We start from the raw sequence: 15,384 nt of genomic DNA, 5'->3' as shown, positions 1-15,384 counted from the left end.
TGAGCTACTCACAGTTTGAGATGTGTCTTTTTGACATGGGTGTTGAACAGGCTCAAAGACACAAACGATGCTTCCATAGGAAGCTGCAATCTGTCAGAGGAAGAAAAGAAAAGGCAACATGTTGAATATTCTGATATGGTTTCTGATTAAAAAGGAAAAGAAACCACTGAAAACACATTCATGATTGCCATACATTCAACACATGAAGGACTAAGTTGAAAAAAGGGACAGTCAGTATGATGACTGTAGATCCCCTTTCAAGATCCTAGCAAACACAGACACCATAGCCTCAACAGTAAATGGAAGGAAAGGAAAAACAAACAAAAAAATATCAATTACCCTCCGTTAAGTCAACATTGTTTAGTCAACCCTATGAGCACATCCTATTTATGAATTAGTTTCTGTGCAGTAACCACAATACCAGGCTTTATAAGGTCAGAGTGTTTGATAATACAAGCTGTGTCTCTATTAGGGTAAATAATATGCCGACTGTCAGATAATGAATACCATGAAGGAGGAGTTGGTGACACACCCAAACGAGCAAATGTGCTTGTATTAGCTGACAAGAAAAGACATAAAAAGCCTTCATGTGCATAAGCACAATCTAAAAATCCTTCGAGACAGACAGTTGCTCATGGTATGATGGTGATACATCAAGATCCTCTTTTCAGAACAGTTTTTTAAATTTAGATCCAGTGCATCACAAAGTACAACACATCTAGGCAAAATGTGCATCTAGGTCTTAAGCTCTACTTCAGGGAACAATGCAACCGTAATCCAATCAGCATTGACCTGTTCTACTAGGTGGATGAGTTAGGTTAGAATACACAACAGTAGGTAGGTCACCTTTTATTGTTATAATTAATTTCTTTTCTGAGTTCAATAAAGTCGACCGAGGATTTTATCAGTCACGCTGAAAAACTATTAATACACCCTTCAATCATCTGATCGAAAATGCACCACAGGGTCTCAAGGTTAAGCTCTAGCTGAATTGACCCAGGTTTAATACCAGCCGCGGGGTTTTCACTGCATGTCAGTCACCCTCCTCTGCCTTTCCTGCCTCTCCTAGCAGCTGCCAATATCAACAACGAACCAGAAGAGTAAAAAAATAATAATGTTACAATAAGAAACAGACTACTTAAAGCAAGAGTGTCTGGTGATTTCATCTTGAACAGTTTATTTTAGCTTTATTGTGTGAGCACCGGTTTCTCCCTTTTTCTGTAATCTAATGTTGCTCTGTGTGGATTGGATTTACACCTTAAAGAGATATACAGTATGACCTGATATTTTTTTTGGTAACAATAAATTGGCATTCAAATACTCCTCAGGAAAGTCCAACCTGGTGGAGCAGAACATCCACCTGAACAAACTCCCTCCACCTGCTGCCTGTCCCACTGACACAATTTAAGACTTGTGCGTTTGAGGCCATATCACCAATCCTTTGACAATCCCTGCCCATCTCGCTATGTTCTTCTGACTCTGTTGAGTCTTTCAAAAAGCAGTTTAAACCTTTTTGTTTACACAAGCCTATGAGTAATCAGGTCCATCCAGTGAGCCATGTTTCACTCTGCCAATTCTTGTTCCTGTTCATAGCAGGATTTTACAATGTTGATTCATGAACTACTCATTTGTTTCTGTTTTTATTATACGTATTGTATGCTGCTGTAAAGCACTTTGTGACCTTCGTCTGAGAAAAGTGCTTTACAAATAAAATGTACTTACTTAAATACAGACAATGAAGTGCATAGACGTTATCAATGATTGTTTTGTAATCACATATTAAAATAATGTCTCACAATACTATAATCCAATAACTTTTACACCTTCAATATACAGTAATAACCCTGGGCAATCAATGTTTACAAAGTGCATCATTTATCTACATCACCTAATGTATGAGCCTAAGGGATGTGTACTGAAAAATGCTGGGTAAACTAATAGCATTGCAAATATCTGAGTGGCGTGCAGTGAAGTGGAACTAGCATGCATACCAACACAGAGCGTGCTTCTACAGATGCTAGACCATGCTGGAGGCATGTGAGGTTACTTCTGGCCACACTGAATTGGATTAAACATCACATGAGGGAGGTGGTGAAGGTTTGAGTGAGCATTTTTCTTTTTTTTTCCCATTTGAATTAAATCAAGCTAGTCTGTTGTTTTAACAAGTTCAATTACAGTGATGGAATATCCTTTCATATAGTTATGAAGTTATTTATCACATTTATGCAGATGTTATTCTCCAAAATGTCTATATTGAATTGTTTTGACCTCCACTAAAACATGCAGCACCCCTCCAAACTTGGGAAATGTAGCAGATGAACATTGGGTTGATTAAGATATAAAACATCCTCTTATAATCACTGACACTGATGCTGTAACAACACCAGCTAAATGTTGTTTTAGCAATAAACACACCCTGCATAGATTCAACACACACAATGATTAGATCTTGACCTGACCTTAAGCAGCTTTGCAAATAGTTTTTACTGTTCAGGAAACTTTTCAAACAACCTAAAACTCGGGGCGCTTTGATTTATTTTTTCTTTATTTTTTTATATTTTGCTCCATACATGCTGAAGTACTGGTTTTTAAATCAAGCAATAACATCCTGCCGTCTTTTACCAGTCAAAAATACGTATCGCTCACTGTAAATCTCTGCTGAGGCAATATGTAAAAAAAGCTGTTTCTGGTGGCGCAGTGGTTAGAGCGCGCACCCCATGTATGGAGGCTGTAGTCTTCCAAGCAGGCAGCCCAGGTTCGAATCCAGCCTGTGGCTCCTTTCCCGCATGTCCTTCCCTACTCTCTTTCTCCCTTATTTCCGACTCTATCCACAGTCCCATCTCTCTATTAAAAGCACAGAAAGCCCAAAAATAAATCTTAAAAAACAAACAAAAAAAACAACCTAAAACTCTTACAGCTTACACATCTCTGATTTAAACTTGTCAAAGTGGTCTATTTTAGACTGCATAAATCATACATATCAAATAATGCAGTCCACAATGAATACCTAAGATGCAAAAAGAAAACAGTGTTAAGTCCTCTTTGTTGTTCTTAATAGTCTTTGTAACTGGGACAAACCGCTTAAAAACTTCTTTCATTAAAATGAGCCGAAAAATCTGCAGGGACAACAAAAAAAAAAATCTAATCCAGTCCTGTGCTCAACTATTGCTGCAGCAAATAGAAAGTAAAAAGAATTTTGCTTTTTTTTTTATGTCTGTCAGCCACAGACAGACTTGGAGGAGAGATCAATTACAAACATCAGAAATTCTAAACAACAATAATATATTGTTTAAAGATTTGTTTCAGATACACAATACAAATGTATCACAAGATACCAACATTTAAAACAATTAGGGGTCATTAAAGTGATTACTAGGTGCATCACATCAGTGAAAGTGCCTGCTGTACCAACACTTGTTTTATTGGGCGAGTTGAAGACAGGAAGCTCAAGTTCATTAAAACAGTCTTTGATGTGCCAGCAAACCTCTCTCTCTCTCACTCACTCTCTCCTGAAAGGCTGCCAATCCCTAAAAAAGAGAGCAACAAATATTGCCAAAAATGTCCCTTTGCAAAACAGCTTATCTCTAAGAAATCTGAAAATAATTAAATAAAGGAGGTACAATTTTGATCTCACTCTGCACTGATCTTTTCTACCCCACCGGCTCAAATGCTCATGCCACAGACCACAATTTTGTTGACATTAAAATAAAGTAAAAGTAAGAAAACCTTGATGTCATGTTGCTGTAAAAAACACACTTTTAACTATTCTCACTTTTTCTTTCAAAAAAAACCAAAGGATTGCATTGAGAGTTGAGTTTAAATATGATGCAAAATATTTTAAAGAAATGAACTGTTTGGAGCTTTCACTATTTCTTTTTTGACTAACCTCCTGTGTTTTGTATCACACCTCAGGGCTGCATTGAGAGCTGGGTATGAATATGATGCAATATTTTTGTATTGCACACATAAGTAGTAAAGTCAGCACATTCAATGTCCTTTAACAACTTTTAATGTGGGTAGAGCAGCAGTGTATATTCTAGCAACTGATGTGTCAGAAAAAAAGAAAGAAAAAAAAAGATACAAATGAAAATACGTTAAAAAAAACAATGAGTGTGCCGACTTTTCTACTTTCTTGTTAAGTCTGTCTGCAGCCGTGCCCCTGAAGATTTTTTTTACTGTTTGTGTTTGCTACTTTTTCTACCGTTTAAAAGTTATTCTGGGAACCTTCCTGTTTGCACATCAGCCTGAGGAGACAACATGAGAGAGCACTTATCTATCACTCTTACCTGTCCGCCCTGCAGTGAACAGTCAACACATCCGACCTGGATGTTTCCATGTTTGGCTCCTGGGATGATCTGCAGTCGCTCAAAGTCACTGCCCAAAATCACCACGTCACAACCTGACGCATAGGCCTATGAAGAACAAGGAGACGGCAGAAGGGGACAGAGATTGAGATGACACTCAGATCAATCCACAGGGGATTGCATGAAGGACTACTTGAACTAAACTGGTCCTGGAGTGAGTGTTACCGCATCAAACATGTCACCGTATGACAGCTCCGGAGTACAAGCATTTAAGATTTGTATTCTATGCTCTATTTCAGCGGCTCTCAGAAGGAGATCTTGACATGAGCCGAGATGTGCTCATTGTGACTGTGCCTCCTTTACGTGAGGACATGAGGACAGAAATAGATCTCCTATTGATCCATTCTCTGAATAGCAGGGGAGTAGTATCTCACAGACTTTCCTTTGAGATAAAAGATTGAAAGAGCAGTCAGACGTACTGCCTTAATGTTTCAGACATGCAGAAAAGTCCCCAAAAAAAATGAACCAGGACTTCCTGCAGTAGTGGGATGCACTTTTGCACCTTTTAGTATGGTCATAAATATACAGCAATTATCATTAAACAACAGCAATGGCTACATTCCAAATCAAGATGAGACCAGCATATTATTAACAATTTGTGAAGCCTACAAATCTCTATCTTTTAGAATAAAAGAGGATGAAGTATGTATGGACCTTTGGAACTTTATATGGAACAAATAACATCAATTAAAAATATTGATGTTACACCTTGTGGAAATATTTCCAGAGCATGACACATCTTACCGTGAATGGCACATTGTTGACGTTCCCTACAGAGAAACAATTGTCTCCAGGGTTGACGGCCCCTGTGAGGACCTGATGGAGATTCATGACTCTTGTTTATAATCTCCTTGCGTGCCTCTCTCCTTTCTCAAAACACCCTCCCACTCCAGGGGAGATTCATAGGGAACCATGGGATGGATGTGTTCATCTTCCTCTGAAGCTTGTAATGTTACTTGAGTGTCTCTACAGACTTGCTGTTAGCTAGAAAGGGAAGAGAGAGGGAAAAAAAGAAAGACATGTAAACAGAGTATGTTTTGTTTTGGTATGCGTCAAGCCTAGAGCATATTACTGACCTACGCTTATTGACTGCAAATCGATTTAACACTCAACACTTGCATTAAATCAAGGAGAAAAAACAAGATCTGTAAATTGTTTCTATTGCACTACATTGTGCATAGAGGGCATCCAGTGTTATTTAATCTTCGTTGTACCGTCCAAAGTCCATTCAATTTATCTCAAAATGGGTCCTTAATTTAGCAGACACACTAGCAGGAATAGGACAGGTAGAGGAGCCACAACATGTACACACTTAATCTACAGTATCTGGCATAATGACCGTTTGAAAAGGCATTTCAATGTCGAAGCTCATTAAAAACTGGCAGAAATTATAAAATTAACTGCATTGAGGGCCTCAGCCATTTTAAAAGTTGGCAATATTTTTTTTTACCGCAAAATAAATGCAGTACGGTCAGATTCTGAACTGAAAAGCTAGTTTAGTACCTAAATTGGAATTACAAGGAGATGATCAAAGTAAACTATAGAAGTAAATAAGCAGGAGGGTGTATACAAGCAGATACTGTAAAAGCCCATTGTCACAATATCTCTAGCGTGGTATCAGCCTCTGACTCATCACTTCCCCAGTGATATCAGAAAATAAAGGTCATGAATGCAAATTGTAGGAAAATTGAAACTAAGCAAACCTAATAGATCAGGGGTGGGAAACTGGCAGCCCGCATTAACCCTCAACGTGGCCCTCAGGTCAATTTTTACATATCAATTAATTGGAAACATGAAGAAAAACATGACAAAATCTGCCATGAAATCATGAAAAACAGAAATATGTCCGTAATAATATTTGATCACTGATATATGATAAGGTAAATTTGAGACACAATTGATTGGAATCGTTTTTGGAAACTACAATTTGGCCCTCTGGCAGTGAGAATTCAATTAATGTGGCCCTTGCTGATCCCTGCAATAGACATTAAAAAAAAAAAAAGTATTTGTAAAGCAGGTGTCAATGAGCCAATTGGGGTCAGGGCTTACATCTGACAACAACAATGTTATCCTAATCCATATTGATTGGTGCTTTATCAACCTTTCTCCAAGTGAGAAAGGGGAGGGGGGGGGGGTCAATTGAGGAAATAACATAGCAGAAAGTAAACAAATCCATATCAGCAGAAGCTTCACTGCTATGTATCCATTAACACCACATGTAAAGTCAAACGACGAAAATTTCAGTAAATGCATAATAATAATAATAATAATAATGATAAAAACACCTGCAGCAGTAACATTTATATTACTGGAGTTTCAGTGAGTTATGTTTCCTGTGCTGTGGCAATTCACGTGATGTCATTTAACACGCACACACACATTAACCCACAGTCAGTGAAACCACAACTGACTAAACACGACGTTACTCGTGTAGAAAAAGAGTAAGGTAGAAACATCCACTGTGTTAAAGAGACATTCATAATATTCTAGGTAGATAGAAACAGGAGGCTAACTTAGCTGTCAAGTTTAGCTGGCAAACTGCAGATTACCAAACAAAACGCTGTAAAACGCTCAGTGTGTGAGTGAATGTGAACTACTTACATTACGATGCTACGTAGCAACATGTCCTGACAACTGTCGCTTTTTAACTGTGTTCCTTCATGACTGTAATGTTTGCTCTCCAGCGTTGAATGTTACGAGTCTCCCCCCAGTAGCTGCTGTTAGCTCGTACTAGCTTGGCCGCTCTGTTTCAGCGAGATGCAGAGCTACAAAGCTAACTGCATATTACGGAAACACATTTACAGCCTGACAGTCTCTACGTCACAAGACTGAGAGACTGTAAGTTACTTCTCACAATTCTAACTACAAGAAGGAGCCAATCTCTCCTCAAGGTTAGCAAACAAGACGCTTCCAAGGAGGAAGCTTTTTTATAATGTTGAAGATGTGTCATGACAGTGACTGTATCGCTGCAATGCATTGTGGGTCTTGTAGTGTTAACGGCAGAGCGAGAGAGTCCGTTTGAAATCTTCTTGTAATTATTCCGGCAGTTTTTTGGACGCGTCTAGGTGTATTACTGCCCTCGACAGGTGGACAGGAATTAAATCAATCTGCGAAACATAACTTTGAATTCTTGTGAACAGTTTTGAAGCATGTTGAAAATGAATAATTGCTTTTGCAATCAGTTGGTGGTTCTCATCTTGGTCAAGCAATGTTTCTGACTGAAAAACAAGTTATCGCCATGTCGGATAATCTTTTAAATAATGCATTTCTTTGTAAGGTGTAGTTTTTACATTGTAATAATATGTGAAGTCTATTTATTTCAGGACTGCCACTCTCATACAGCCCACTGGGATGTTTTCCTATATTGTGTAAATGTTGGTTTAACCCAGCATCATTCTGGTTATTTGTACTACACCTCTCCTGTTTCCAGACAGATTTCTTAATCAAAGGTTGTAGATTAAAATAATGTCTCCCTTGTTTTTCCTTCTCCAAAGTTTCTTGCCACTCCCGCTCAAGACCTTCTTAGATTTTACTTCTGTAATCAGTTTTTCCAAATGAAAGCTTCACATCTATATTAATTAATTTATATTTTAAGACGATTCTTACAATAAATAAATAAAATAATATAAAAAGTGGCAAGAAACCTTCTCCAAAGTTTCTTGCCACTCCCGCTCAAGACCTTCTTTGATTTTACTTCTGTAATCAGTTTTTCCAAATGAAACCTTTACATCTATATTAATTCATCTATATTTGAAGATGATTTTGCAATCCTGTCTGTAGTTTATTACCCATGACCCAAGAATGCCCTGGAATCCAGATTAATCGAACTTCACAGTTCAGTTTTTCAACTCTAAACTCATTAATATTTAATTTACAATATGCAACTCATTATATTTAGTACTTTTTCACATTTCTCAATTATTATTATCTGACGTGAACTGCCCAAGTGAGCCTTCCATCAAACCATACTCCCAAAAACTTAAATTCTTTCACTCTTTGTAAAGGACAACCATACAAACACAGCTCGATATCAGGCATTTCTTCTTAAAGCCAAACTACATGTACTTTGTTTTAGACGCTATCTCCTCAACAGAGTCCAGAGCCTTTTGAATCTGTTTAATAGTGAACTGACATTTCTTCCTCTTTTCCAGATGGCTCCATCATCAGCAAACAGAGACAAGCCAACCCCCTATCAACATTGGTCAATATATCATTAAGCATTATGTTAAAAAGAACTGGACCTATTACATTTCCTTGGGGGTTCCCTTTTCTATCGGAACGACTTTTGAATATTTTCCACCTACTCTTACCTCTATAGTTAATTTCAACAAAAAGTTCTTAATCCAATTAAACATTCTTCCCCTTATCCCCAAGTCATATAACTTAATTAATAACCTTTCTTTCCATAAAGAGTCATATGCTTTTTCAATGTCCAAGAATACACTATTTCCTGTTTCATCAATGCTTTTTTAATATCATGATCTAAGACCACAACTGACTCCATTGTTGATCTACCTAGTCTAAACCCATTTTGATAATCAACAAAAAGCCCCTTACTTTCCCAAAAGTAAACAAGCCTGTTTGTATGTGTGATTCTGGGAAGAAAGATATTTTCTGATTGACATTTATTTCAACTTTATTTCGTATCACGCTGTATTAGCGAGTTTAAACACTAAACTCGGAGACCTGGGCTTCAACACCTCCCTCCGTCACTGGATAATGGACTTTCTGACCAACAGACCCCAGTATGTTAGGTCAGGACACACCTGCTCCACCACCATCACACTCAACACAGGCGTACCACAGGGCTGTGTGCTGAGCCCATTCCTCTACTCCCTCTTCACCCACGACTGCACACCTGTACATGGATCCAACACCATCATCAAGTTTGCGGACGATACGGCGGTGATTGGCCTCATCAGCAACAACGATGACACGGCCTACAGGGAGGAGGTACAGCATCTGGCCGCCTGGTGTGCTGACAACAACCTGCTCCTCAACACCAGCAAGACGAAGGAGCTCATCGTGGACATCAGGAGAGAAAGAGGAAGCACGCACAACTCCATTCACATCAACGGGATGGCTGTTGAACGTGTCTCCAGCTTCAAGTTCCTGGGGACCCACATCACAGAGGACCTCTCCTGGTCCACTAACACCTCCAGTCTGGTTAAGAAGGCTCATCAACGCCTCTTTTTCCTGAGGACACTGAAGAGACACCACCTGTCTTCAGCTGTACTGATGAACTTCTACCGCTGTGTGATCGAGAGCATCCTGACCAGTAGTGTCTCAGTCTGGTACGGAAACTGCTCTGTCACAGACCGTAAGGCGCTACAGCGGGTGGTAAAAACCGCCCAGCGCATCACAAGGTGTCCACTTCCTGCCATTGAGGATGTCCAAAGAAAACGCTGTCTGCGGCGAGCTCATGGCATCCTTAAAGACTCCTCCCACCCTGCCCACAGACTGTTTACCCTCCTGCCCTCCGGCAGGCGCTTCAGAAGCCTCCGGACCAGAACCAGCAGACTGAGGAACAGCTTTTTCCCCAGAGCTGTTTCTCTACTGAACTCTACCCCCCGAACTCTGAACTCTGTCTCTCTCTCTCTCTCTGCCCCCTGCTGACCCCCCCCCCCCCCCCCCCCTTTCCCCTGCATATCACCTCACACCCATCATCCCCCCACCACTCCTCCTGGTCACACACACACATCTCTCATCCATCTGTATTACTGTATTATAGTATGTTCATATTATGTCCATATTCTTTATATTATCTGTAAACTAGTATAGCATGCTCACTGCATCTTAATCTGTATATTATAATCCTAAGAATACACTTATTTTGTAGCATTACTTATTTATAGCATTTATTTATATTTATAGCATCCCATTAATCCAGCCATCCATATATACCTAATAATTCACTTTTTGTAGTCTACATCTGTAAATTTTGTAATTACTGTACATAGCACAGACTCTTGCACTTTCTGCTTATTTGCACTTCTGGTGAGATGCCAAACCTCATTTCGTTACTCTATACTTGTATATGTGTAATGACAATAAAGTTGAATCTCATCTCATCTCATCTCATCTCATTAAAAATGGTTTTACAATCATCATTAGTGAGACAGCTTCCAGAGTGATCTTTTCTTTCTTTTTTATAGTACTATGTAAAATAGAGCAAATACAGTACAATTGAACAATGTTTTTGGATTAAAAAGAACACAAAATGGGATACACATGTATGTAAATACAGGGGTCTATAACTAAATGGTCACATATTATGCAAAATACACTTTACCATTATTTTCTTACAAACAGGATCCTATGGTCATGCACAAATAGAGAGATGTCAGAGTGAGGGGGCTGCCACCAGCGAGCGCTCCTGAGCTGGTGGGGGTGGGGGTTCCTTGCTCAAGGGAACCTCTGCAGTGCTCAGGTTACCAGACCAATATCCAGACTTGGTCCGCACCAGGACTTGAGCCGGCGACCCTCCAAGTCCCTACAGACTGAGCTACTGCCGTCCATCTGTATTGTACTGGATTCCCTTTTAAGGAACAATATGACATTCATGATCTATTTTGTACACTGACAAGAAACATAGGTAGTTTCTGGACTGCTACTGGAGTGATACAGTATTATATCTATAATATTACAATTCTAAATGTCTAGCAGTGTTAAATTATAATCCAGAAAGTGATGTGATCTCCAAATGTTATTTTTATTCTGTAAACGTGCTAGAAAACAGGACTGAAGTTTGGTGACATGCAGTTGTTGTCTTTGCATTAAGCCTCAATAACCACAGGGTGTCACTCTTGCTCAATGCACCTTATTCCAGTTTCCTTTGAACGATCCAAATGGTAGAACTGAATCTACATTTCTTACACCAAACATGTGATGTAAATATTTTCTTTTTCCATTGTCTTCCATATTTCTCTCCTTCAACCAGTATATAGATTTAAACATCTCACATTGTAACTAGTTACTTGCAAGCCAACTTTTTAAAAGCATTTGTCACCAAGATAAATGGTTTCTAAAAGTTGGCTCAGAAATTGCTCTCCATCTTGTACACAAATTTTTTTTTTGAAGCTTGATCCAAAGGCAACTGGACTGGTTGAAGATCTTGAAGACGTTTTCACTCTCCTCCGAAAGGCTTCTTCAGTCTTCTACCAGTCCAGTTGTCTTCGGATCAAGCTTAGACTTTACCATGACCTGGGCGACTGAGAACCTACACAGACAACCTTCACAATAAAAACTTCCTTCATTGCAATATTTAATATTTGATAAGCACAGAATAATGGGTTTCCACTTACACATGTGTTCCTTCATATTCTGCTCCAGCTCCACTGTAAAGAAGAAACACTTTTGAATAGGGGCGTGAGTGAGGATGGGGGGGTTGAATGCTTCAAACTCAATTAAAGCACGGATATATAAATGGAATAGACACCCCCCATGAATTATTAAAACGGCTGACATGTCAGTGACATTATGAAGGCAGGGCGACATTTATGTCGTGGCAGTTAGATGGCGGTGTCGATGAAACTGTTGACTTGCCAGTCAGGAAGTAGGTCACAGCATTATTAAAGATGTAGCCTAGTAGTGTCACTGTGCTGAATATTACATTGCATTTCAGTCTTTGCACACATACATGACCACTATAGGTTAAATTCATATTGGAGCTTGATATTCTTGTTCACACATTTACTGTACACACACACACACACACACACACACACACACACACACACACATCATCCATGCTGGTGTCGCCCTTTCTCTTATTACCATCTCAGTTTCCAACCAGTGGGTTTGACTTTGAACAACATTCAGAGAAAATCAAAGAGAATTATTTCATAGACAATCCCTGGTCCACGGTGTTCTGTGTAGGATATTGCTGTTCAATGTGATATTGAATTTCTCTGAGTTTGTGTTAGAGTGTGTAGCTCTGTGCCAGGCAACTGTTTCTTTTAGTGCAGACACCCACAGGGGAAACATGAAGCTGAGTTCTACAGTATTCCATCTGAAACAAGAGATAACTCTTCTAAAGTTTACTTTAGGTAAGGTATGTGTGTAAGAGCCTTCCTGTGAATCTAAATGATGAATTACTGACACAAAGAGTTATATTGTCCTGAAGAGTTTTTGGTTATTCGTGGCATCATGCACTCTTAAGACTTACCTCCTTTCGGGGGTAGAGGCAGAAAACTCTGACTTAGATCGGTTCCTAAAAATATCTGATCATCTCTGTGCATGATCCAAAATATATCTGGCAGCATCCCTCAAAAACTTTGGAGATCAAAACCCAAGGTTGCAACCTGGAGGAAATTGGCATAAAATGTCAGCACCATTTCAAAGTAAAACTGGTAAAAATAGATTTATCTGTGTCAATATCGATGTCATGTCTGATGCACAGCCTGTACCTCCAATGTTCTGTTTCAAGCACTGACACTTTGTCCAAGACATCTTTAGACCTAAACTGGTAACAATTGGATGATTCTTTGTTGAGATTCTTTTGGGTCTGCAAATACAAATACTGTATTTTATACTGATGGCAGACAAACACACACACTACACAACTTGATTCTCTCATGTGTATCTTTATCCAGTGTACTGTATTTACATGTATCCATTCATATTTGATGCCTGCTCCTGCTGCTTCCTCGTTTTCTTTGATTATTTGTGTGCCAATTTTTGGCTTAATATAGTCAGCATTTAGTACCTCCTGTTCTACAATATTGAAATGTTTTAATGAACTTGTCTATGCTATGAATCTGTTCTTGTACTGACACAGTTTATCTGCATGAAATGAAAGTAAAAAATAGTAATTTCTCCTTTTCAAGGTTTTTTTTTGGTGTGCATAGTGACATTAATTTGATCTAACGTTTAGATGAAAATAATAAGAAGGAGAAAAAAATAGAACAGAATGTTTGCCTTATTTTTACATGGACACAAGAGGGCAGTATTGAAACATAAGAAATCCAGCTTGGCGTGGCTGTTTTATCTGTCAAAGCAGTGTAATTTAACCTCACAGCCAGGCACACACATGCATAATCCTACCATTACATTTGAAAAAGCATTGCAGATACAGTATGCAGTCTTATACAAAATACTCCAAACCACCGGTCTGGAATTTTTTTACAACAATCATGTAACATTTATTTTTTAACATTACACCAACATACTGCAGATCTCGATAATCAAGTTTTGTGTCTCGCTCCAGATAACGTGAACTGAGCGCCAGCTGCTTTGGAAGGTTGATTCAGTCCTTCCTAATGCATAATCCATGAGTTTTTATTTCTCCCTTGAAATGTGAGTTGTCTCTTTGAAGTGTTTTGCGGTATTATTATACTGTGGCTTGACGAGTAATAATGTTGATGTCTTGTATGAGCTGTAATTACGGGATCTAGAGGTAGGAGGGCAAAGCCAAAATGGGCTTGAAGTTTCAGTGTGGCCATGCTTTGATGTTTCAGAGGAGTGGGGTAAAAGGGGTGGGGGGGAAGCTTTTTCCACAGTAGAAAAAATACCCACAAGTAGCTGAACTTCTTTTTACAGAGGGGGGGACACGTGTAACCAACCATAATGAAGCATAATGGCAAATAAAACAAGCGCTCTTTTGAAGAGACGAGCCATTTAGCATTTGGCTTCAGTAATCACAAAATGATAAATACTCTCATCTCGTGGTAATTATGTGTATCCTTTAAACACTCATCAAATGATAAGCTTTCATTTTGGTGTTCAAACTGCACTGTGAGGGATAATGGGCTTTGTTTGCATTCAGTAAACCAAACCAGCTGCACTGCACTGCATGATAATAATGTTTTTGTTGATGCCATCACTGGCAGTACTTTCCGTGTTTGTAATCCAACAGCTCTTCCTCTTCTCTACTATAATTTCAACACTGTCCTACATTTGTGCGTAATGCGGTGACCTGAGTCAAAGTGTCCTTGGCTGTGAAAGTTGTTGAGTCAACTTGAGAGTGTGTTAATATGTGTGTGTTTTTTTGGCTGTCAGCATGTATGCATCCATCTGTGCTCGTGCGCATGTGGACATGTGTGCGTCATTGCGTGAAGTGTCTATGAGTGTGTCTCCGGTGTGTGTTAGTGTAGCTCTAGACTCGAGCGCGGCCTCATCCTGCAGAGGTGACTGTGAAACGATGGGAACAGACATTACGGTACGGAGGAAGAGGGGTTAGCGGGCAGCCGGCAGGATATCCCATCACATTAGGAGTGCTGCTGCGCCCACTTCCTTCAACTCTTCCCAGCAGAGAGGTCAGCAGAGGTCAAGAGGGCTCCTCCCTCTGTCATTATCCCTCCATCACTTGCCTCCCTCTCTGCTGACAACAGAACTTTCTCCTCTCTCTCCTCAGCCTTTACTCCCAGCACCAGCTTTATCTCTGTCTGATCCCTCGCCCCTTTTTCCCTTTATGATTTCCAAATCTTTTTACTCTCCATCTGTTCCCCAGTTTGTGTTCCTTTCTCAGCCTTTCATTTGGCTCTTTCTGCTCTTTTGATAGCCCGGCTTCACTCTCAATTTCCCTCTGTCATTTCCCCTCACAGATTCAGAAAACTCATGGGTCCCTCTTTCTGAGACCTTTTTGTTGAGTATGCAGCTGATCTCTAGATTGCAACAGATATACACCCACTGCAGCTTTCACACAGACAGACTGCAGATTGAACCAAATTCTTTCAAAGGATGTCTCTGGTGAGTTTTTTAGCGAGAAAAGAGAGGACTAGCTATGTATTGTGAGCCTTAGAGGACAGCCAAATGTGTGTCACAAATACAGCTAAAATCTGGGGCACGTTATAATGCAATATAGATGTTATGTCACCATGAATATTTCATGATTCACAACAGTGTAGAATAATGTATGGGTATTGAGTAAACTGAGAAGCAGAGGTGATGAGTTGATGTCTGTATTTTGCAGATTCTGTCATGCATTGTGAAGACTTTCAGCCTTTTTCAAAACACATTCTAAAAACCAAACATTTCTCAGAGCTTCTCAAACTTTAGATATCTCACTCAAAATTGTAAT

At 39.4% G+C, this 15,384-nt stretch overlaps 1 protein-coding gene across 4 annotated transcripts in view; it reads right to left on the bottom strand.

Annotated features, from left to right (window-relative positions):
* Positions 1–7,299, bottom strand: part of LOC109981583 (dmX-like protein 1) — a 54,807-nt gene extending 47,508 nt beyond the window's left edge. For all 4 annotated transcript variants that reach the window (XM_065949601.1, XM_020630428.3, XM_065949614.1 and 1 more), the window contains exons 1-4: positions 6,966–7,299; positions 5,109–5,348; positions 4,287–4,412; positions 13–90 (exon numbers count right to left, since the gene is read on the bottom strand). In XM_065949601.1, the coding sequence (XP_065805673.1) occupies positions 13–90; positions 4,287–4,412; positions 5,109–5,195 (291 nt within the window). In that variant the 5' untranslated portion in view covers positions 5,196–5,348; positions 6,966–7,299. The remainder of the gene's footprint in view (positions 1–12; positions 91–4,286; positions 4,413–5,108; positions 5,349–6,965) is intronic.
* Positions 7,300–15,384: the final 8,085 nt, after the last annotated feature.

Source organism: Labrus bergylta, chromosome 2 (assembly GCF_963930695.1).
Source record: "Labrus bergylta chromosome 2, fLabBer1.1, whole genome shotgun sequence".
Taxonomy (NCBI): domain Eukaryota; kingdom Metazoa; phylum Chordata; class Actinopteri; order Labriformes; family Labridae; genus Labrus; species Labrus bergylta.
Note: the sequence above shows the minus strand (reverse complement) of the source record. Positions and strands in the feature narration are given on the sequence as shown.